General features: G+C 39.7%; 1 protein-coding gene across 4 annotated transcripts; it reads left to right on the top strand.

The window, feature by feature from the left end:
- Positions 1-2531: 2531 nt before the first annotated feature.
- LOC121340262 (transmembrane protein 68-like) lies at positions 2532-23025 on the top strand. 4 transcript variants are annotated; one of them, XM_041412902.1, is made up of 8 exons: positions 2532-2582; positions 2716-2921; positions 6211-6541; positions 8906-9070; positions 14406-14599; positions 16774-16834; positions 18619-18758; positions 20745-23025. In XM_041412902.1, exons 3-8 carry the CDS (start codon positions 6214-6216, stop codon positions 20847-20849), a joined length of 993 nt encoding a protein of 330 aa, XP_041268836.1. In that variant the 5' UTR covers positions 2532-2582; positions 2716-2921; positions 6211-6213; the 3' UTR covers positions 20850-23025. The 4 variants fall into 4 exon arrangements, with proteins under 4 accessions (XP_041268836.1, XP_041268835.1, XP_041268838.1 ...); XM_041412904.1 differs by lacking the exon at positions 2532-2582 and having other exon boundaries at positions 2598-2921; positions 20745-20850; positions 21203-23025; XM_041412901.1 differs by lacking the exon at positions 2716-2921 and having other exon boundaries at positions 2538-2582.
- Positions 23026-24229: the final 1204 nt, after the last annotated feature.

The following is a 24229-nucleotide window of genomic DNA, read 5'->3' as shown; positions in this document are numbered from 1 at the left end:
TGTCCAAAGAAGGGCAACAAAGCTAGTAAAGGGTCTGGAGCAGAGGTCTTATGAGGAAAATCAGAGGGAGGTGGGGCTGTTTAGCCTGGAGAAAAGGACTGTGTGGGGACCAACACCTACAACTACCTGAAAGCGTGGTTGCAGCCAGGTGGGAATCAGTCTCTACTCCCCGGTAATAAGGGACAGAACTAGAGAAAAGGAAGTTGTTCTGGGAGAAGTTCATATTGGTTATCAGTAAAAATTTTTTCACTGAGAGGGTTGTCAAGCATTGGAAGAGGCTGCCCAGGGCAGTGGTGAAGTCACCATCCCAGGAGGTATTTAGAAGATGTGTAGATGTGGCACTTGTGGATATGGTTTAATGGTGGGCTTGGCAGAGTTAGGTTATTGATTGGACTCAATGGTCTTAAACTTCCTTTCCAACTTAATAATTCTGATTCTGTGACCAATTAACCACTTCAGTAATCAGAATTTGCACAACCTTTCAAATGCCATGCTCTCTGATCCGTGATGCTAGGAGCTGTGCTCCCACTCACAATGGATCACTAACCTTGGGCAGGAGATATCTAATCAGAGTGCTGATTATTTTTAAAAGCAGATATTTCTGTCTATCTCCTCTATTTCAGCAGCTGTTAATAATTTCTAACAAGGTTTAAGTTTTTCCCAGGCTATTACATCTTTTAGCAGCTCCACTGTGTTATCAGCAGCTTCTCTGAGTAAAAAATAATTTCTATTTGTTGTCTTCTGTCACAGTTGTCTAAGAGTATTTTCTGGGGTCTCAAGAAGATAGACAAAATTATTACCGAGAAAAAAGAGGGATTTTGAATGATATATAATATTTTTCTAATAAAAAATTGTAAATATTTTTTCCAGAAATGTTATAGTACTGCTCTAATAATAACCAGTTATTATATTATTTTAGTGGCTCGCTTTAAATTTTTAGTCTTTTAGAGCAGTATTATAGAAACTAGAACTAAAAACTGGTGTTATAGAAATTAGAGTTCTTGTCATACAAATAGAAATGTACTTGCAGATCAAATCACTCCCTTGGTACACTTATTTTTTAGCCTCTCCATCATACAAACAAAAAAAAAATGAAAACCAGCAAATGACCTGTGTCTGCCTCAAAATGAAAACAGCATTTATGACTTTTGTTGGGTATATTTTGCCAAGTAAATAATATAGGAAAATTTTGGTTTGGTAGGTTTTTGTGTGTTTTGTGTTTTTTTAACCAGCTCAAACTATTTTGCAATGGGGAAGAATATGAAACTGATAACACAGTAAATTAATAAAATCATAGAATTATAGAATATCCAGAGTTGGAAGGGACCCAGAAGGATCATCAAGCTCCAGCTCCTGGCCTTGCACAGGACAGCCCCAAGAGTCACACCATGTTCCTGTCGGAATTCCTCTTGAGCTCTGCCAGGCTTGGGGCTGTGACCGCTTCATTAATTGGATGACAGTGGAAGCAGTTACACAGTAAAGAGTGTAAATGCACAACTGCACATTTATTAATTGGAGGACAATGGAAACAGTTACATGGTAAACTGAGTGCAACTGCTCAGCTGAGCAGCTGCGGACGTCCAACGGGCAGATGATGTACCTGTAGAGGAGAGCTGGTCAGAAAAGCACAGCAGGAGGAGATGTGGAAGAGATGGCCAAGTTCATCCCACCGAAGGCTGAGGGCACAGTGCTCCATGCCATCCTAGCAGGTAGGGTATCTGCATCAATACCTATGCGTTTGGAGCTGCACCCAGTGTCACTGGAACACTATTTACTTCTTTGACTGATTTTTATTTGTAAATCCATTATTTTTTTAAATTTTTATACCGATATCCAGGGATTACATCCACAGCTGTCGGGCAGCCAGGAATGATTTAACAGCACCGTGAATGCCGTTTCGGAACCACAACGTGTCTGGAACGCTGAGGAACTGCAGTGGGAACGAGTGGGCACCAGGCACGGATGCTGCTGCTGCTGTGGCACCTCCAGCGGGGCTGGAGAAGGAGGACTGCACACACCTGGCAGGTACTGGGAAGGGAGCTAGGTGGTGCTCAAGGCAGGAGGGTGAACAGCGGGTGCCTGGTGTTGTGGGTGGGTTAATCTGGAGAAACGGAGACTCAGAGGTGACTTTATCAACCTCCACAACTCCCTGAAAGGAGGTTGCCCCTTTGGGGTTTGGCCCCTTTGCCAAGGCAACCAGTGACAGCATGAGAGGATGCAGTCTGGAGCTGCACCAGAGGAGGTTTAGCTGGGATTCCTTCACAGATTAGACATTGCATTGGGCTGCCCAGGGGTGGTGGAGTACTGGAGGTGTTTAAGGAAAGGCTGGATGTGGCACTCAGTGCTGCGGGCCAGCTGTCAAGGTGGTGTTCGGTCATAGATTGGTCTCGATGACCTCGGAATCTTTCCCAGCCCGATCCCCTCTGGAATTCTGTGGTTAGGGGCTCCCGTCCCCGCTGCCCCGCCCCTCCCGGTCTCGGGGAACGCGCGCCCCCTGCCGGCGCGCCCCCCTGCCGGCGCGGCGGAAGCGGCGGGCGGCAGGGACGCGGGGCCGGAGCCGGTCCCGCCGCCGCCAGGGCAAGGTGAGCGGGCGCAGGCGGGCGGGCGGAGGGCCCCGGGCCGGGCCCGGTCCCGGCCCCGCAGGTGCCTGGGCGGGAGGTGACTTGCCGTGGTGGCCTCTGTCACCGCCGAGCTCGGGCCTGGCTTTAATCGCAGGGGCTGCGGGCGGAGCGCGACGGGAGCCGGGGGCGCCGGTGGGGGCGGCCGGGCCGGGCTGTGCCCTCGCGTCGGGAAAGCGAGCCTCGACCCCTCCGTCCGCCGCAGAGCGAACCGCTGGCCGGCCCGCAAGGGAGCCCGCCCGGTGCCTGGGCCAAAACAAGGGCTAAACCATCCTCTGACTTCTAGAGTCTCTCCTGTCGCAGGTGACGTTAACAGGATTATCAGGGCTTCTGGAACTTTTCGATTGTTTTGTTTTGTTTTTTTTTTTTTTTTGTGTGCTTGTGGTGGCAGTGCTAATTCTGGTAGAAACGGCCTCCGTAGCCGTGTGTTTCTGTTGGCAGGGACGTGTCGTAGCTGCTGTCTCGCAGTGTCTTTCTAGTTTGGAAACCCTGGGATGTCCTCCAGAGGTTTCACTTGCACATTGCATATGCACGCTGAAATCGTGCTGTGTGTCGTTTACAGCAGAGCGTGCTGCTGTGCATAATCGCTCCTTCTATCCTGATCAGTAGGGTCTCAGTTTTCCCAACATCTGCTGACTGCAGCCGAAGGCCTCTGCTGTAGTTTAGTTAAGGACTTTTCTGGGTCATGGGCCAGAAATCAGTGATGGGAATTGTGTGTTAGCCTTGTTTCCACATCATAAAGCCTGAAGTGTAAGCATAAGTTGGTGTGCGCTGTGATTAGTCAAATGAGACATTCTGTTTTTGTGAACTAGTGAAAAATGTAAGCTGCTGCATTAGCAAGTTAGAACTTAAAAATGTGTATTTTGAACTACTCAACAGCAAGTTGGAACACACCAGTGTCATTATCTGTTAGTGGCACCTAAGAACTATTTTGAACCTGAGTTCAGTGTGGAACTTTTGAGCTTTTTTGGATCATAATCTGCCTTCCCTTCTTCAATGCCGTAGCACTCACATTGTGATAACCTTATTACTGCTCTTAATGAATGTGGGAAGTAGAATCTTCACAGCAAAGGGACAGGAGGCAGCAGACACAAGGTGTGGTAAGGGCAACTCTAGAACCAGAATAAAGAAAAACATTTGCACCATGAAGGTATTCAAGCACTGGATTAGGGGCCTGAAGAAGCTGTGGGATCTCCATCCATGGAGATCCAGTCCAGAATACTACTGGAGTGGATTTGCCATTGGGCAACCTGATTTAACTGGCTAGTTAGGAAGAGGTTGGGCAGTGTAAATTTCAGTCTAAGTTATCCTGTGATGATCTTCAAGATGAGGAAGCAGCATTGTTCAGGGTAGATTTGACTGTTCATGAGGGAAGGCAGTGCTTCAGCTCTGACCTCTGTGGCTGGTAACACGGAAGATGTTAGATCTGTTAGTTTCTGTTGCAGGTTAGCACACAGATATGCAAGTAAACTTTAAAAACTCTGGTGATTGCATTTGAGGTGTTGCATTGAACATTGCAAGCAAAAGGACACGTAATATTTTGCAAGACTGACATGTGTGAACAGGACTTTAAATTTACTTGATGGAGGATTTGGGGTTTGGGAAAGCCATAAACAATTAAAAGTGTATAATAAGTGGGGGAGTATAGCTCTTCTTTTAAGTTACATAGTTGCCTCTCAGTTTTGAAAAAATGCTTCTGTGCCATAACCCATGCTCCATATTGTTCTCTAGGTAGTAGGTGGAGCCACTGGAGGAGTCCAGACATAACAATCTGATTAATATTGTGGTGTTGAATACTGCTCCTAAATCTTGCTTGGGCTCACAAGTTGTGTTTCTTATACTTGCTGTGGGTGTTTGCTGCCTGACAGGTTCTGTAGTTCAGCTCTGGCAACTGGAATGAAAAAGAGCTTTCCCTTGCTCTCCCACATGCTCTCTCTCCCATCCTTTCCCCCTAATTCACACCCCAAAGACAGGTGCATGAATTCAGTGAAGGGCATGTCACTACTGCTATGTGCTTATACGTGGCTGCAGATACATCAGCTGCCCATCACACTGTCCTCAAGAACATGCTGAAGAGCACATTGTTGTAAGCCTGAATTAGTTTGGAGCAGCCATGGATTGTGGGAGCAAAGATCAGCTTTCTTCTCATTAATAGGAGCTAGTTACCTTGAGTAATGTGGGTAGAGGCCGATTTCCAAAACCAGAGGAAAAGGGATGTCCTTGCTCTGTCAGAATATGAGGGAAAATTGACATGGGGAAAATAAGTGAAATGAGTTCTACTCTAGTATGTGTTTCAATGTTCCTTAGCAAATGTGGAGTCAAATTGATCTGCTTTGTAATTTTTTGTTGTCACCAGTGTTCTGAAAGCAATATTCTGTATTTCAGTCTCTTGTTTCTTGCAAAACCAGAGCAAGAGTAAAAGAATGGTAGATCTACACATCTGTCTAGGCATAGGAGCTTTGCAGTCATACCTGCTGTAAGTCACACTCTAATAAACAAAGCACAGCAGCTTCAAGCTTAGATTATTTTCATTCTTAGAAATGCTATTCTTCCATTTCTCTCTATAAGCCTATTTTACAGTTGCAACATTTTTTCTTCGTGGTCCTGACTAGCAGAAGTTGGAATATTGATCAACCAGTTTTTTCTAGCCTAGAATAATTTTTGTACCCAGAGGTATTAGGTTTGCTGTTCAAACACTGCAGCTAAAATAGCCAAGCATTCAGGCTGTCCTGCGTTTGTAAGGTGAAGTGAATAGCAAGTTGTCCCCTAAATTGTACAAAGCTAAGAAAAAAAAAATGTGGCTCCACAGTTACAGTAAGCCTGAAATTGCAGGCTTGACTTCTGTGGGCTGGTAAATTTTTAAGAGCTGGCATTGGAGTGGAGAGATTCTTATGCATAAACACAGTAAAAGGCAGAGCAGTTAAAACTAAAGAGGACTTCTTGTGAACTTTTTTCCCTTGTCCTTTCTGCTGCCTCTCAGTGTTGTGCTCTGGGTCTTGATATATCACTATCAGTAAATTTCTGGGTACAAATTAAGGTCTTTTCTGGGCTGAGACTTCCTTATTTGAGAGGTCATCTTCCTGAGTTGTCCTAGGGTTATAATGAGTGGAAGTGTTCAGTAGGTTTGCCTTAAAGCACTGGATTTGAGATTGTGCTGTTTCCTGTTGTAGTTAGTGCTTGAGAGAAGGTTTTATTTTCTTGTAACAATAAATTAGACTAATCAAGACAGCTTTCTGAAATTCAAAAATTCAGTGTTAATTGGTGTTGGTAAGGGTATAAATGTTCTTGGTCTGTGGAAGTTGTACAATTTTCAGTGAGATAAAATCCTAGCCTGAAATTTAAGTAGTTGTACCATCTTTCTCCGTTAGAATTGTCAGCATTTCCAGTACCCAAAAGAAAAGGACTGTAAATATCAAGTAAAAGTTTTTCTGTGTGAACTGTTATGTTTCTAATAGGTGGTGCTGGGATGTGGGGTAGATGGTATATGAATCAAATGCATCGGAGAGGTTTATTATATGATTAAACAGTATAGGCAGATCTGTCTTTTTGGAAGATTTATTAAAATACTTTTTAAAAATTTTATTTTAAACAGGAGATGACAGGTGGGAATGAATCCTGTACTGCAGGACCGACATCTATGTCCTACTTAAATTGCCTGACTTACATTCTGGAAGAATGGACTGGTGTGGAGGATATTGGAGATTATCTGAGTTATGCATTCTACATTTTATGGTTGCTATTTCCACTTGTAGTAGTCTTTGTACTTCCAGGAGTTATTGTCATTCTCTTCTACGTTTCCATTCTCTGGCTTCATATTTATAAAAGGAAGAATGAAATAAAGGAAGCTTATTCCCATGATGTTTGGATTGGTGCAAGAGAAATGTTGGCAACCATATGGGATGGACATGGAAGAATATGGCATGGTAAGTGAGATCTGACCTTTCATTAAAAACTTCTGAAGCTCTTATTCCTCATTCCTCATCAAGATATGCCTGATTGTTGCTGCTGGTGCATGCCAATTCAGGCCAGGTTTTTTTTCTGTTTTCTGAGTGACTGTCAGTGGTGCTTGAGACACGCACACAAAAAAAAAAGGCATTGAGACTTTTTTGAATGTAAATTTTTTCTTATGCATTTATTCCTTTGCTGCTATAAAATGATGCCTGTGTTCCTGTTGAATATATGGGCAATTTTTTAAATTGTCTTTTTTTCCATTTTTTTTTTCTTTTTATAACAACTCCTGGATTTCCTCATTTGAAAAAGACTTGAAATGTGTGTTGTGTTAAAAACTAGATCAAGTAACTGTATCATTTCAGGGTTAATATGTGAAGACTGGAAGTTTAATGCCAGTTCCCTGATAGCTAGTATGTCAGCCAGCACATGTTAGCATAGTTTAATTGCACTTAACCAGTCTTATGTGAAATGCCAAATGATGGCTAAAAGGAGCACTTAGTTCCTTCTTGAAATTACCTTCAGAGCCTGACACTGTTACAGAACCCTACTTTTTTATTTATCTTTGTATTTTGGACTACTACTTTTTCTACTAGAATGTCAAAACTGAGAGCCTTGTTCTTTGTCCTCCTGCTATTATTTCTTTATGAAGACAGACTTAATAAATGAATTGGCTTTTCTCTCCAAGGAAATCACAAGTCTCTTTCAGAGCCATTCAGTCTAGATGCAGCTAAAGGAGAAAGAGATACTTAAGAACAATTTACATAAAGAATAAATCCTTCTTGAAAATCATCTCTATTTGTTCTCTAGTCAAAGGGAAGTGGGTTTTCAAGGCATTGATAACCAGATGGTGCAGCAGCTGTATCAGATGGGCTTTGTAAGACTAAGATGTAACTTTCAAATCTAGGAAAGTACACTACATCAAAATCAACAGCTACATCAAAGACCTTAAAATGCTCACTTCACAATAAAAAGCTATTTACTTTTTTTTTCACAAGAAAATTATTTTTAAGGCCCTAGCTCTTTTAATCCTTAGTAACTTTCCCTTTTCATAAGGTCTGACATTTTATTTGTGCAAAAAGATTCTTATCCATTCCCTCATTGAGAGCTGTGATTTTTTTTTCTGTCCTGTCAGCTGCTTCCCTCTTATCTATACGCTTTGTCTTCTAAAGAATGAACTGTTTCCCACTTATTTTTCCCCCACTTGATTCATCAGGATATCATAAGAAGAACTTTCCATCCTGAAATCTAACAGCATTAATTAAAAAAAAAAAAAAAAAAAAGAGAAAAAAACAACCTTGCAACCAGAAAGCCCCAAACCTGCTGATTGATACCTGTAACTTTACTTGTATTATGCCAATGTCATGTGTGTTAGTTGGCTGGCATGGAGCACAGTTAGTGGTCCCTTGGGATGGGACAGATGATACGCTTGCAATGTGTTGCAGCTCCACAGTAGAACTGAAGGAGAAGAGCCAAGAGTACCTTCAGAATTAATTAATGGAATAGGAATTGCAGACCTGATTTACTTTGGAAAATGTGATGGAATTTGGTTGAGGGGTGTTTTTTTTTGGGGTGTCTTCTTTTTGCTTGTTTTATTTTATTTTAAAAAAGATACTAAATTAACACACAGTAGTACTGCTACAGTATGTTCTATACTGATGCATTTTGTGTTAATTAAATGTATTTTGCCCTGTAACTTGAATATAAATATGAGGTCAGGAAGAAGCTTATGTGTCTTTATGTATTTTTCAGCTAGACATATATAGTCCCAAATAGCTTTCAGTATATAGTGATGGAAAGCTGGAACAGGTATAACTTGGAAAGAAGTAGCAAAGATAAGCTTCATATCCTGGAGTAAAAGGAGATGTGAAAATGGGTGCTATCATGTCAAATCTTCTGAAACAGTCACTGATGGCAATAAACTTTGAAAGGTTAATAATATCTTGAAATAGTTGTTTCACCACTCCAGTCTGTATTTTGATTTCTCTTGAATGATTGATTCAGAGGACTTTGCAGCCTTGAATACGGTGAACAGAAAAAATAAGGATAAAGTATACAGTTTGAAGTAGTGTGATGAGGTGTTTTGTTTTAATGCTGTTTTTTTTTTTTTCTTCTCTTTCTCTAAGTGTGGTGCTTAAAATGAAACTTGTATTCTCTGTGAAGCAACATGTATTTCCTGTAGATACTGAAAGTTATCTCTCAACTTATTGTCGGTCACTTCACTCTTACCACTTGTCAATCCATGTTGGTTTCAGTTTGCCAGCTTGCTGCAAGTTAGTTTCTTTGGGATAGAATTGTATAAAAATTTAACATCTGCTACATTTTTTATCTCCTAACAGGTTATGAGCTTCATGGTGTCGAAAATATTCCCCAAGGACCAGGACTTGTTGTGTTTTATCATGGAGCTACTCCTGTTGACTATATCTATTTCTCAGCTAGACTTCACATAATGAAGAAGAGGCGCTGCAGCGTAGTAGCTGATCATTTTGTCTTTAGATTACCAGGTAACATACTTCATTATAAACAAGCAGTTTTGTCATTCTTATTTTAATTTTTTAATTGTGTAATTAATAAAAATCGTGTTGCCGGAGCACAGCTTTCAGAACAGACATTCGGACAAATTTAATCAAAGTTTTGAAACAGCATGTTCTTTACAAACAAGAATGAGACTGGCCCATGCAAGGATGGGACATAGTCCTGTCTGGGCAGCACTTTCCAATTACTCTAGGGTGTTCAGAAACAAAGAGAAGGATATTGTAGGAGAAGCAGTGTTCTTTGTATTAATCATTAGCAAAGATTTCAATAAGATGTTTCTTTTTCATTAATATAGGCAGAATAAGTGGTGTGAACTGATTAAGAATTAAACAGTTTGGAACAAATGCCCTGTAAGTTAAGACTACTAGTCTGAAGAGACAATGTATTTTCTTATTCCGCCCAACTCTTACGTGGTTGAGGATGGCAGGCAGTGGAACCTGTGCCCAGGAAGACTGTTTTGAGTAGAATCTGTTTTGGAGGAAAGCTAGAGAAGTGTTCAGCATGTTTGTGTGAAACATGAGGTGAAGCAGGTAGAAAATGGAAAATATGTTTAGGGCAAGATTTTGGCTGGATAGCCTAGTGAAGTGCACTGCCAGTTGGTGAAATTAATTATGTGAGGGGTTTGTTTTTTTGTCTGTGTGAAGTACAGTAGTACCCACTTTATTTCCCAAGTTTAGTTTGTGATTAAAGGCCTGTCAATTCACAAAATTAATTACAAGGAGAATTCTGTAGTGTACTGATGCTTTTAGTAGAACCAACTCATATAAAAAAACTGTCTTTTTGTTGGTATAGATTTATTTCAACCTTAGTCCCTGAAAATAACTTTTGCATATTGATTACAATATGGCTTTGCCTCTGCAACTGTTTTTGCCAACAGATTCATTTATCAGTGGCCATCAAATCTTTTGCATACAGATGACTAATATAACCTACTTCATGATGCAGATTTGGCTCCGTATTGTATCTTTACAGGCACAGATGTTTATCAAATGGGGCATTATGTTTACTACTTTTCTGCTTTAAAATCAGGCTCTAAATGGGACTATACTTATGAGTCCCACAAATATCATTCAGGCTGATCTTGAAGAAATGGTTTTAGCGGTACAACATCTAGCTAACAGCTACAGGCATTCCTCAGGGATTGATACTGAGACCACTGCTGCTTAGTGTTTTTATAGTACCCCTGGATGAGGGCCTGGAGCACTTACAGGAAATGCACTGATGATACCAAACTGGGGGAGCTACAGATATACTGGGCATAAAGCTTGTTCTCAGAGTGACTTCATAGAATTCAACTGGCAGAAATATTATCAAGTTCAACAAAAGCAAATGTAGAGCTGTGCAGTTGGGGTAGATAATTCTGTGCAGTACTCTGGATAAAAGGGGGCTTTGCAGGAAAGGACTTAGTATTCTAGTAGGCAACAAGCTGAATGTGAGTTGGCAGTGTGCCCTTACAGCAGAGAAGGTGAACTGCATGGTGAGCTTTTTGTAGCATGAATGTAGCCACTGGTTTGGGTGAAGAGATTTTTTTTCCCCTTGGTATGGCACTTGCGCAAGCACATCCAGTGACATGGTGTCCACTTTTGGACTCCCTGCTACAGGGTACACGGATACACTGGAGCATGTTCAGTGGATAATGGGGGTCTGGAGCACACAGTGTACAAGGAGAGGTTGAGACAACTGGATTTGTTTGGATTTGTGTACCAGATAAGGGTGGGGAAAGATGCTATTGCTGTCTTCAGTGACCTAGTGGGAGGGTGGGGAGAAGAAGGAGTCAGACTCTTCTCACACGTGCACAGTGATAGATTGAGAAGTAACAGAGACATGTTGCAACACAGGAAATTTTGATTAGACATGTGGAAAGGTATTTTACCATGAGTGTGATCAGACACCTGAACAGATTGCTTAGGCAACTTGGGGAATCTCCATCCCAGAGATTCAGATTACAGACTTTCAAAACTCTGCTGGGTGAGGCTCTGAATAGCCTGATCTAGTTGAACCCGCTTTGAGTGGGAGGCTGGACTAGATGACCTCCAGAGCTTCCTTCTAATCTGCATAATCTCTGGTTCTGTGAAGGAATTGAGACTGTTCAGGGAGACAAGTCCAAAGAGCCCAGAAAATGTTGTGGATTGTTTCAAAATAAGCACAGTAATCTGTGACTGGCAACTCAAGTAGATGCTGCTTCCCTTGTGCATCAAACCAGAAAGACTGCATAATTTTATCCTAATACTAAGGCTGTCTGACCTTGATTAAGTGTTCAGATTAATTTAATTTGGGTTTCAGAAGATGTTTTAACCAAAAGTTATGCTCAGTGCAGGGGAAATGGGAAAGAGTGGCGGAGCGTTTGGGGAGTCTGTTAGACACACATGGATGTGTCAGACTTGTGTCAGTATTAAGTATGCTTTTCTTGCATTTTGGAGAAGGCTATAAAATATGGTCATATAAATTCTTTTATTCCTTCCTTTATAACTAGACATTTGCCACAGGGAAAAAAAAAATCCCAATATTTCAGCTTTCTTGTTCCTTTAGACTCTTACCTGTGTAGTGCTCAGAAATACATTGACTTCTCTAAGTTTAGGAGAAAGCCTTTTCCCAATGCATTCAGAGGGGACTGAGATTTCACTTGTGTTCTTCCCCATCATCCTCTGCTATAATATAGGCTATTTTTGCTTCCTGAAGTCATCTGGGAGCCCTCTTTAAAAGGCTGCATGCTAGTTTATGTAATTAAGGCAGAGGAAAGGAGCTTTGGCTTCTTGTCTGTTACATGCAAAAGGTGTTGCAAAGTATCTTGTGGACAAGATGCTCTCAGATATATATGTACGTGTATATATATATACACACAACTATGGAAGGTCTAATATATATATACACACACAACTATGGAAGGTCTAAAATATATATTTACACACAGCTGTGGAAGGTCTAAATGGTTCCCCTCTGTCTGGGGTCCTAAAGATCAACCATGGGAAAATTATGACATCCTTGCTGTCCTGCTGTCCTAGCTGACAGCCCTGATGTTACAGTCACTGGGGCCAAGATAGAAAAATGTACATAGTGCACAAGTTGAGAGCAGTATTACATGCCTTACTGGGTACTCTCCAAAGGGTTTTCAAACATTTCTGACAATACAGTCTTGTGGAAAATAGGAGAAGACTATGTTGGGGCAAAAGGCAGAGTTCAGGTTGAACTGTGGAATAAAATTAAGTTTGAACTTCTTGGTGTCTGGAAGAACGTGTTCTGCATGGCTGAAAAATTGTGTTTAGATAGTATTGAGAGTTGTTTTGTTGTTTAAAATGGAAAAAGAGATTCTTGGTTCCTTTCATGTAGAAACCTGGTACTGCTTCTAACCTTTGCCTTGGAGACAGGTACCCTGGCTGTCCTTTCTGGGCCATTGTGTCAGATTCTACCTCTCAGCTGCTGTAAGGGAGCCAGGTTCTTGTTTGGTACTGAAGCAGAGATATCAATAGTAATGTGTGATCCGCTGGCAAGGCTGTGAAGCACTGCTCAGAATATAAAGTTGATACTAAAAGACAAAGGGGGAAATACAGTCCTTTGTGAGGACTTAAAACCTCCCTGGACAACTATTCTCTAGTACTTTTTTTTGTCTGTATTCTGACAATATTCTGTTCTTTTTTTTTTTTAAATGAACTGGACAAACTCATGGTGTTTACTTTGTCACACACACCCTCCCCCTCACCCCTTCCTCAGTGTATCCAATGCAGAAACGGTGTTGTCACAATCTTTGCTTCCTTGGAGTCTCTATTCCTGCTCATCTCAACCCTTTTCATGACTGTTATGTCTGTCTCCTGAGCTCGCTGACAGAAAGGACTTGGAGATAGGCAGCTTTTTTACCACCAGGTACATTCTAGAGAGCTTTAATTAGTTTGGGAATGTCAAGCATTGTAAAAATCAGCTATTGAAAATCCCACCAAAAAGCACATCTGTGCAAATGCTACTAGATGAAGACTGAGTGTCATTAGCAGTGTGAGGCAGGCACAGTAAAATATGAGACAGGTGTAATGCAGCTTGTGTTCTGTGGCCTCATTAGGATGTTAATGGACAGATCCTGATTGGGTACAGAGATGAGCTGGGAGCAATTATACCCACACCAGTTAAAAAGACTAGTTAGAGATCAGAGTTTAGTTCAGAATAAACTAATAATGTGTTGCCTCATGCTTTTTTTGCAAGCCCTTAATTTATGCAAGCTGTAAGAGGAGATAGACCTCTGTCTTCTTAATTTTATTTGGGCTCTCCTTTAGCATGTGTGTGTATGCAGCAAATGTGTGTTTATAGTCACAGCTATCACTTGTTATGAAGAGGCAAACTTGACTAGATCAGTTCTTTGTCCTTTTCTATGGCTGATAAGGTTGCTTGATTCAGTGGGAAATTTCAAGAAAGAGAAGTGATGTTTTCCTTACTGTCCAGTCATCCAAAGTTACCATTTTGGTATGCACTACTCATAAATACTGTATAAGTTTAAAATCTATTGGACCAACCAAACAGGACTGATTTCCTGCAAACAGACGTCTGTGGTAGTTATGTCCTTTAAAAATAGGCTAGTTGTCTAAATTGATCAGGTGTGTTCCTTTTGATGCTTGTAGCATATTTTTGATGTTGTCCTGTTTCTTGAAGAGTACAGTCCGAATGACATGTCAAATTCTAGGTGATAGAGGAGTTTATGTAACCTTAGGTAGAAGACTTCAGTTACAGTATTAACAGAAGGTGAGTGTACCCAGTTGAGGCTTGCCAGATGCTTCTCTGCATGAAATGCCATCCAGGTACTCACAGACTGAACCAGAGTCAATTGCTGCAGTGATCTGTAATGCAGAGAATGACAAAGCAACTGCATCATTCTCCTCCTTATGCACTACTGTTCTTTGCCGAAGTTCACAAAACAGAACCACAACAATTTCCTGGTTTTGCTTCTTGTTGCTCTCTATTTGGACTGTGCTATGTTTGAACAGTAGAGCTTGAGCAAGGAGCCAGTGCCCTTGAGTCAAACAACTCCTTCAAAAGGACATGTGAAAGATATCATAGAGTGCTTGACAGTTCTTTTTCAGTTTAGTCCTGACTGTGGGATAACACCTGACTTTACTATGACAAAAAGCCACTGAAACCCCTAGATCGTCAACTTTGCAGACCAAAATCTGTAAGTTGGATTTAATGCTTCAGTTCCTCTTGGGGACTGGAGGTCACAGCTTATTAGACAATTAAGTTTTAGCCATAGTGTTCACTGCTGGGAATCTGTACTCAATGGTAGTATGAATTAACATTTTCAGAATTAATGTTATCTTAACCCTACAGGTTTTAGAATACTACTTGAGGTATTTGGAGTTATACATGGACCAAAAGAAGCTTGTGTCAGGACTCTGGAGGAGGGCCATCTGTTAGCCATTGCCCCAGGCGGAGTTCGGGAAGCACTCTTCAGTGATGAAACATACACTGTTTTGTGGAGTGATCGGAAAGGCTTTGCTCAGGTGGCCATTGATGCAAAAGTGGTAAGTATGACACATAATGGAAGAGAAGCAAAGAAAGCTAAGTTATTCGTGCTTTCTTCCAGAGAAAGCTGTTTTGATTATCATACATTTGATGTTAGGTTTCTGATTGTCCTGAGTATGGTCTACTTGATCTAACAACTACATTTCCTGACTTTTTTTGTTGCTTTTGATAGATAAGGTTTATGAGTCAGCTAAGAATGGTGTGGTTAGGAAATCCAGGGTTCAAAAGAACAAGAGATGAAATACAGAATGGCTTCTCCTTATAAGTATGTGCTGCTTTATACATACCTGGTTAGTATTGTGATGGCTTAGCCTTCCCAGACCAACATGGCTGGGAAACGATCCTACATATCAGAGTCACAGAATGTGCTGATTTGGGAGGGACCATCAGGATCATGGAGTCCAACTCCATGTTTTTGTTTGTTCTGTCACTTCAGTATAGCTGTCACAGCAGGGTATAGACTCACTGACACTTCATACTGTATTGGCATTTGATGGTAGTGGGGGATGTCCAGGGCTGGTCATTGGTGTGAATTCTTCAGTTGTAATGTACAGCACTGGGCTTGGTCAGCAGGCAGGTAGTTATTATTAGAGAATCAAATGTTAAGGCACAACAGTGTGTGAGATATATTTGAATTGTAACTATTTTAGTAATCATTTCAGAGTCCCTCTTGTTCTAGATTTGTACTTGGTAGATGTGTGCATATGTCCATATGTCTGCATATACCTAATTTAAAAGCAAGTCTCACACCAGGAGTTTTATATTTAGTTACTGTCAAAGACAGACTAGTTAAATCTCTGGATTTTATACACAAATAGAATACTTTTAAGACCCAAGTGTGCATCACTTTTCTCACAAGGAAAATAACGCTGTTTAAGCAGGTATTTTCAACAGGTTTAGATTTTACTAATGTATTACAGTAGCATGTAGAAGGCCATACTTGAGATTCAGCTGTGATTGTACTAGTTGCATTTATTTTATTGGATGTGTGTTAGTTCCCTTTATGCACTCACAAGGTCTTGTAGCTTCATCCCCCCTAGAAAAAAACCCTGAGAGATGCAGTAAAATAGAGTGTCAGAGGCAGGCTGAAAGTGGGAAAAACATCTTTATTTAGATTAAAGATGAACTTTTAAGTCACCTTGAATCATAAGCAGAACTCCTCATGGAAAGAAGAATTTGTCTGAAACATCAGAAAAATGTCTAAAACTGGGACCTTCAACGTGTTGAAGTTGTTTTATTTCAGCAGATTTTTTGCCAGAATTTCTGTCATATAAACAAAAATTTCTACCTCTATGTCAAAAGTAAGATGTTCCAGATTAATCAAATAAGACTGTTCTAGAATAAAGACATTTGCATGCATTCAGTTTAGGCAACTGCACTTCTTTTATTCTCTGTCATTTTTTACAGATTTTTTTTCCTCTCAAAAAACCCCAAACTTGATGCATGTCTGAAAAGTTACATGTGCTAGCTCGTCCCTATACTTGTCTTTAAAAAAATTTAAATGAATTTGAGTTCATGAAAATCCCATGAAAGGTTCTGTATTTCTGATGATGCTGTGTACAGTGGGGACATAGTGTAAAATGCTATTGAAAAACTTTATATAGTAGCTGACCCCCTCACAGTTCTTGTAAATCTTGACAGCTGTTTGCAATTTTAAAGACAGCAATAAAAACTTGAAATATTCAACACCATTCCAAGTACTCATCAGCAGAAATAAGTCATGGACATGTATTGAATATGACACATCAAGTGTGAAGCAATACCATCAGCATAGCAGAGAGGAATCAGACAAGTTTAGTGTCCCAATCCTGTGAATCCTTCCCTTTGAGCCTAACTACAAATTAGGTAAGAGGTTTAAGCACTTAAGTCACAACTGTGCAAGCACTGCTAGATGTGGGGAGGGACGCCTAAAAGCTCCATAGGTTCTGAAATTCTGGACTGCTCTAATAGACTTGGTGAAACAGTGACTCACTGAAATCTTGTGCTATTCTTCAGTTTGAAACCTCATGGCAGAAGGTCACAGAAGAACTTTAGAATACCTGTTTTGCTCTCTATATATCCTTGTCTGAGAAACACTTCTGAAATTAATTTGCCTGTTGAGTTTAAGTGAGGTAGAAGTTTTTTAGATAGCACTATCTTCCTTAAATTCTTAATTATTTTTTTTCCCTCCTAGCCCATCATTCCTATGTTTACACAAAATGTTCGAGAAGGCTTTAGGACATTAGGAGGAATAAGTAAGATATTTTCTATTTTTCTGTAGTTTATTTTTCCATATGTGTTTAGCCTATCTCTGTAGAAATAATCCTTATATAAGTTTGAGATTTAACACAGCCTTGTTTCTTGATGTTTGCTCTCTGGTAGAGTTCAGAGATGTTATTAGGATTTAATATAAGCATTAGATGTGATATTAGCTCATCTAGGTTATTTTCCACATAACAGTGTTCTTTTGCACAAGCAGTAGAAGAAAGGAAAAAGGCAGAAAGATTTAAAGCACTTTTTTCTCTGCTTGTATCTGCTAGGCCAAGCCTAGATTTTCTGCTGTCTGTTAAGAAGCAAAGCAAACAGGTTGGCAACTGACACATTATTCGTTTTCCTAAAGCTCTGTGCTTACACTTCTACCTGTACTTAAAGTTTGAACAGTTTGAACTACATTTAATCTGTAGCTCCTTTTCTGTTCTGCACTAGACCTGTGGTTCCTTACAAAACCTTGCATTTGGCAGCTCTCCTTCCTTGTCTTTATGGAACTTGCAGCCAGAAAATGAATAGATGGGTCTTTTGTCTGAGGGGTCCATCTCTGGAATGGTTAGATGCCCACATCTCTGCTCATTTGCTAGTGTTAAACTCCTTCTTTTTTATATCTCTTAGTTACTGTCTAGCAGAGGGGCCTGAACAAGTCTCCACACCATGTGTTCTGCCTCAAGTATGGCATCATCACCTTCATCAGAGGGCTGCAGGGCAGCACAGTTCTGTTTCTCTGCCCCTCTGTTTAAGAGGTATATATTGCGTGGAGAAAGCTGGAATAATTCACACGTTTGTCATGCTGTACAAAAATAAACGGCAATTAATTGTTGCTGTGTTCAGGAGAATCCCAAACAGAGGAAATTGAAGCCTAAATCATTTATGCTCCTTGAATTCTACAGCAGAGCTGTTAGAGGAGTGTAATTTTGTGATCACTGGAGGTGTTACTCCAGTTTCAGTAGTTTTGTCTTTGTTTTTATAGGTTGTGTACAGAAAATAGCACATCTTTATCAGTAAGGATTTTCTTGTGCCAGCATGCCAGTTAATGGAGTTTCTTATCTGAAACTGAGAAATATAATATTAGTGCGTATTTTTCAAAGAATTTCTTCTGGGTACATTTGGGATAAACACTTAGAAGGTGGCGTGTGGAGAAGAATGTATCCTCTTAGAGCTGTTTGAAATACCTGTTTTTGCTCTCTTTTTGTGTTGTTTAACTGCAACCAGTGTGTGATCTGAAAGAGCAATTCGGTATGTTAGCATGACTGACTTTTAGGCAGATAAGGCTATTTCTGATCCTGTAGACCTCAATGAGATTGAACATGCAGTTTTCCAATACTAGTTTCTAATGCTAACCTGTCAAATGAGCTGAACCTGTAACCTGTGTTTTGTAGGATTCTCTTCCTCTCCAGAGAAGCAGCTATTGAATTTCTCTCCTCTTCTTTCTTCTCGTTTCAGCTACTCTTTGGAGGAAAGATTTCACACCAAGTTAGGGTAGAAATAAGTCTGATATAAGTATTAATGCAGCTTTTAGGAAATGAAAGTCAAGGTAGGATAGCACTTGAGATGCCACATTATTTGAGAGTCTGGATCAGGAGCTAGATTACTTTGCAAGCCAGTTTCAATGTTAAGACATAGTGGGGACAAAAAACTTTACAGAATAATCCCAGTGTCTCTCTCTCTCACTCTCTCTCTTTCTCTTTCTTTCTTCCCTCCTTTACCCTCCCCTTCTCCCTTCCCCACCTTTCTTTCTCCCATTTTCAACTATATATTTTCACATTAGAAATACTTAGGACGCTATATGAACGTATTAGGTTGCCAATAGTTCCTCTCTACGGGGGGTTTCCTGTTAAGCTACGGACATTTATTGGAGAACCCATTCCATATGAACCAAATATGACTGCTGAGGAACTAGCTACAAAGGTAAATATGTAAATTTAAAATACTGAATGTTCTGATAAAAAAAACCACTGTAATAGTCTTGTCAAGTGATTTCTGTCTAGGAGCCAGTTATAGAAATTGGAGGAATCACAGTAAATTTTGTACTTGCCTAACTCTGAATGTCATTCTTAAATACTACATTTTTATTACTACAACTTCTAGGTCTTTTAAAGTTAATTGCACACTATATTTGCTTTGAGAAACAACTTGCTTTAAAGACTGAAGAAGTTTGGTCAGACAAGACAGCTCTCAGCTGACAGAAGCACTTCACCCAAGAGAAAGCAGTCTGCTTCCTGGTGTTTTCAGAAAGACACTAAGGAAGCCTTTCAAACATAGCAAATCTGTGTTCACAAACTGTTGAAATTGCATACGATAAAAGAAAAAGATAAATCATTTTACTACTTTGTTTAGTGTGTTTCTGTTTTGTCCAGCTTCTAGCCCAGAAATTTAACTTTTAAATGTTCCTCTAATTCAGATTTAGATCCTTATAGGAAGGATTTTCAGGTCCTCATGTTTATTCAGTTTATTAATAGATTTCACAGTGCAAAGACATAAACCAGTTAAGTGGTGGAGCAGTGAGATGGAGTGGGCTGAAATAGGTATTTTTGAAAACTCCACAGATGGTCACTTAGAATATTCTGAAAACTTCACTTGAGAGAGAGACTTTTCTTGACCATGCAGGTGTCAGTTCATCTGTCTCTCTTTGTCTGTTAATCCTATGATTAGGTCTCTGCAAAAAGACTCTTAAAATGTTTGTCTGCAATATCTGAGGCCCTGGCTATGGAACACTGGTTGTTTCTTTTGTGGGGTCACTCTGACAGGACTTCAGAACTGCTGGCTTTCATCAGAGAATTTGTTTAAGTTACTTTCAGACATGCATTGACGTTTTACATTTATGCCAACCCTCACTTGTTTTCTGGCTTAAGTTCAGATTCTGCTAGATAAAGGCCCTAGAATGCGAATTCCCTAGAATCCTATTTAGTTAGAGTATTTTTGAAGTTGTATCTCATGCTTCAGGCTATGGCACAGTATGCATTTTCCCATTGTTTAGAGCAAAAAATAAAGCTTATTTTTTTACCTAATACAAATTTTAGATCTGTAGAGTCACTTAGGACCAGATGCGTGAAGTCCTTGTCCCAGGACATAACAGTTATATCTTACTTCATATAAACAGTGAGAGCTTGTACCAACAAGCAGCATTATACCAACATCACCCCTTGCTGAACACTAGTTTACAGAGGCAAATATCTGTTCTTCTGTTTCTGGCCTTAAGAATTCACAAGCCTGTGCTTGTCTAGTCAGAATAGGAAGTGTGTTCTCACCACAGCTTTTGCATGTTGCCCTGCTTTTGAATGTTCCCTATATAGCTTTTATATAATAAGAGTAACTGCTGTGCACTCCTTGGCCTGTTTGTTTTTTGAGTGAAAGTGAAGGCTGCTGTCACATGCAGCTAAATGGCCTGAGCATGTGTCACAGGACCAGATCCTTCAGGGGCCTTGGGGCCAGAGGGCATTACTTTGTACATGTCAAATGTGCTGAGACACAATGGTGTTTCCAGTGCCGCTTCTGAGCATGTGTAGAAGCAAAGGTGATGCCCACTGGAAGAGTGTTTTTGATGCAAACCTGGGCATAGGCAGGAGTTTGAGTTGCAGTACATCATGCAGGTGTTCAACGTGCTTTATAGACCTAAGTCTCTTCATGAATTTACTCTGTTGTTTGACTTTTGTGTATCATTAATACAGCTTGTGAACACAGCTACCACACAGAAGAGATACTAGTTTGTTGGTCTGTTTCTTGGCAGTGTTGTCACAATCACATCTGTGGGCTTAAATATGGAAGAACAGTATTTTGAATTTGCATTAGGTCTGTCATATTTGAAAGGATTAAAAAAGGTCTAGAAATTGTGTTATTATATGAGCAGCATGAAAATGAGGTTTTCTGACCAAAACCTTTTTTCTTTCCCTACAGACAAAAGCAGCAGTCCAAGCTCTCATAGACAAACATCAGAAAATACCAGGAAATATATTTAGGGCTTTAATGGAACGATTTCAAACACAAAAGAAAGAAGATTAAGGTCTTCTGAATTAAATTTCTATAACTACTATTTAGTTATAATATTCTTAAAGTCACGTTTGTAAATTATTCATTCTTCTAATAATCGGTTTTAAATACTGTCCTAATGATACTGCTGTATAATTTAAGATAAAAGTCACTTTCCCTTGCCCTTTCCCCTGTCCAGTATCAAGCTCAGGAACCCAAACTTCAAATCATTCATAATGGGGCAAAGTTTAATTTTTGATAAATGCATTCCTACCTTGGAAGTGTCTGGGTTTTGATTCTGGGTTTGTTTTGGGGTTTTTTTCCAAATGATACTGCAAGCCTTTATGTATATGGTCTGTCTTCCTTTTGGTCTATCATTGTCTCAGATCACCACCATGATGGATCTCTAACCTGAGTGTCAAACCCTCTGCAGAGCTGGAGTCTTACTGTCTTGACCCTCATCAGTGTAAGGAGGTTTTGTGGGCCAGATTAATGCCATACAACACATATGAAAACTTTCCAGAGACTGTTACTCTCACACTGCTGGGAAACAGTCCACCACTGCTGGCCTGCAGAACCTCTAGCAATGCCTGCAAAACCTGTGTTGCAAAGTGTTTAGTTTTGCTGGGTGAGCTCAGAAAGGGTTCAGATGAGTGAAAACTGATTAGAGAACAACAGCGATCCAAGGAGGTTTGTTATGGAAACCACTCCGATGCTGTGAATGAGAGCCCTACAACACAGCTGCAATTCCAAGCCAAGGTATATTGGATATCTGCCCTTGAGTAGGGACTTGTCCCATTTATTTCTCAGTGAATCTACAAATTCTCTTTTGAAACAATGAGCCGAGCATTCAAACATCAAGAAGTAGAAATGAGAGAACTGTTTAGTAATATGAGCTCAAAAATCTTTATTTTGATGGAAAGAGAAAATTGTTACAACACTGTAAAAGAAGTAGTTTTTTTGAAAAACAGAATTGGCATTCCCAAATACCCTTAAGATTTAGTATGTGGATAAACTATTAAATATATTCTTCAAACAGTTATTTTTGTAATTTAAATAATGGAGAGGGAAGTTCTCTATACTTTCCTTAAGTGAAAACAATTGAATCAACAGGAGAGAGATGCAAGATTGGGCTTTTGTGCACTTACAGCAAATTATATTATGGTTTTTTTGTTAGCTAAAGCCTATGGTTTTATTGTCCATATGGGAAATATCTGAAATATTTCTTCTAATTTCCAGGAATTTTGATCTGCTGGTCTTAAATTAACATCTGGGAGCTTTTTAGCTCTGGGATGAGGACAAACTCCTTCAGAAAAAAGAGGTTTTTGCTATGTGATGTGGTTGCCTTTCAGTATTATTGGGGTGTGACCTTTTCTTAAAAAAAAGTGTAACCTCCCAAAAAATACCCAACAAATAACCAGCATTTGAAGGAGCAGTTGTATTTGATGCAGTAGTCATTCCTCTCACCATTTAAGCACATACTTTGCTTTATTCTCTTTTAAATGTGTAAATTAGTGACATTGCATAACTGCATGTGGGTGATGCCCTGTGTTAGAAAAATATCACTTAATGGGGAATTGTCTATCAAATGTGGTTCACAAGAAGCAAAAGGCTTACTTAATTTATGATATTATTTTATACCAAAAACGTTTTGCGTGGTGTTAAAATTTTTAAAGCTTTGGAAAGAATCACGGTATGTAAAAGCAAATGCCCATTCTGAAGTTTTTAAAATTACTTGGGTTTTACTTGAAGGCAAGATTGCTTTCCTTCGGTTTATTGGACTGTATTTAAAAAATACTGTTAGCACAGCATGTCATAAAAAATGATAATGCTAAATTCCTGCATTGAAGTATAACTTAAGTATGATCTTTTGTTACTGTCCATCTTGAGAAAAATGTACATCAGTCTGTGTTGTGAACATCTCAATGCTGAACGTATTTTGTGTTGAGGTTGCATGTATGTAAAAGAGAACTCAGTCTAAAAGATTCCGTTAGACATGGACAGACATTGTTATCAGAGATTGTGTAAAATTTATTTTACTAAGTATGTGGGCTATTTGCTGCAGTTTTGCCCCTTTACATATTGAAAGATCAGTATAAAAAATGAAGGGCAGTGTTGGTACTTTCTAAGTATTCATATTTGTATAGGCCTTTCATATTTATTTCTATATATTAAATATGTTTTGAATAAAATTGACAACTGGAACAGACTTCTGAAGTTTTGTGTTGTGTTTGAACTAAATGAAATAGCATATGGCTTGTCCTGCTGAACCTTGAGTGGTTTTGAGCAGCATGTCCTAACCCTGAGATGCCCTTCTTACCTTGCAGTGTCTGAATGGGAATGGAAGGAGCAAAACCCCATAGGGAATGAAAGGAAAATTAATTCAGACAACAGTGGAATAAAGGAAAAAAGTCACATAAACAACAAGGTCTGAGTTTTAATAATTGCAGTCTGTGCTGCAGAGGGCTTTTACAAGCGTTGCAGTACCACTTTAGTTAAAGGTTATGCAACAGAAAATAGGCTATAAATACTGACTAGTAAGGTTTATTTGTACATATTTGGGGTGTGAATGATTGCCTACTTAGTTTTATTGAAAAAGAGGCAGACATGGATGGATACTCTCGTAAGTAAGGTTATAGACCTGGCATCTTTTTAGCTGATTTGTTTTGCTGTGCATCAAACTGAAGTATTCAAAGGGAATTTTATCAGGGTTAGACTAAACCACTGATTGTCTAGTTGGCCTTTAGATACACGGAAGGCATTACATGTTTCGCCATGTGGTCAGCATAAGCAGGATATGCTTTTAGTTTGTTTGGAAGTAGACCAACTGCTGTACTGACAGGTCTTCATCGTTATCTCTGAACAAGACCCAAATCTCCTACTGACCAATTTACTGTCCTGTTGTGTAATAGCAGAGCTCAGGCTGAACATCTATTATTAGGATGCTTTCACATGAAATTAATCTCTGCAAATGCAAGGTAGAGTGGTTAATCAGCACTGTCAACACAACTCTGTGGCTCATCCAGTATGGGGTTTGTTGTACAAGTGTAGCATTATGTTGCTTCATCCTATTATTCTGTGGAGAAGATACAGCTGTGATGACAGTGTGTTAGCTCTACAGTTCTTAATCCCTATTAAGCCCATCATGGACGCTGGGATGCTTTTCTTGGTGTTATTTTGGCATAAAAAAAAACTGTTGTACCAAAAGTAAATGTGGAAGTGCATGAATTGGTACATGAGCGTAGTAGTGCTGAAAATACATGTTAAGATAATTCTCCAAAATGTGTCTGCTAAAACTTCAAGAGACAATCTGATGACACTTTTCTGTTTTCTTCAGTTTTTTTTTTTTGAGCTCAGGACTAGTCAAAAGAAATTATAGTCTCAAAATTATGAAGGTGAGCAGAGGGCTGGAG

This window comes from Onychostruthus taczanowskii, unplaced genomic scaffold, assembly GCF_017590055.1.
Source record: "Onychostruthus taczanowskii isolate IOZ18803 unplaced genomic scaffold, ASM1759005v1 scaffold4, whole genome shotgun sequence".
NCBI classification, from domain to species: Eukaryota; Metazoa; Chordata; class Aves; order Passeriformes; family Passeridae; genus Onychostruthus; species Onychostruthus taczanowskii.
Note: the sequence above shows the minus strand (reverse complement) of the source record. Positions and strands in the feature narration are given on the sequence as shown.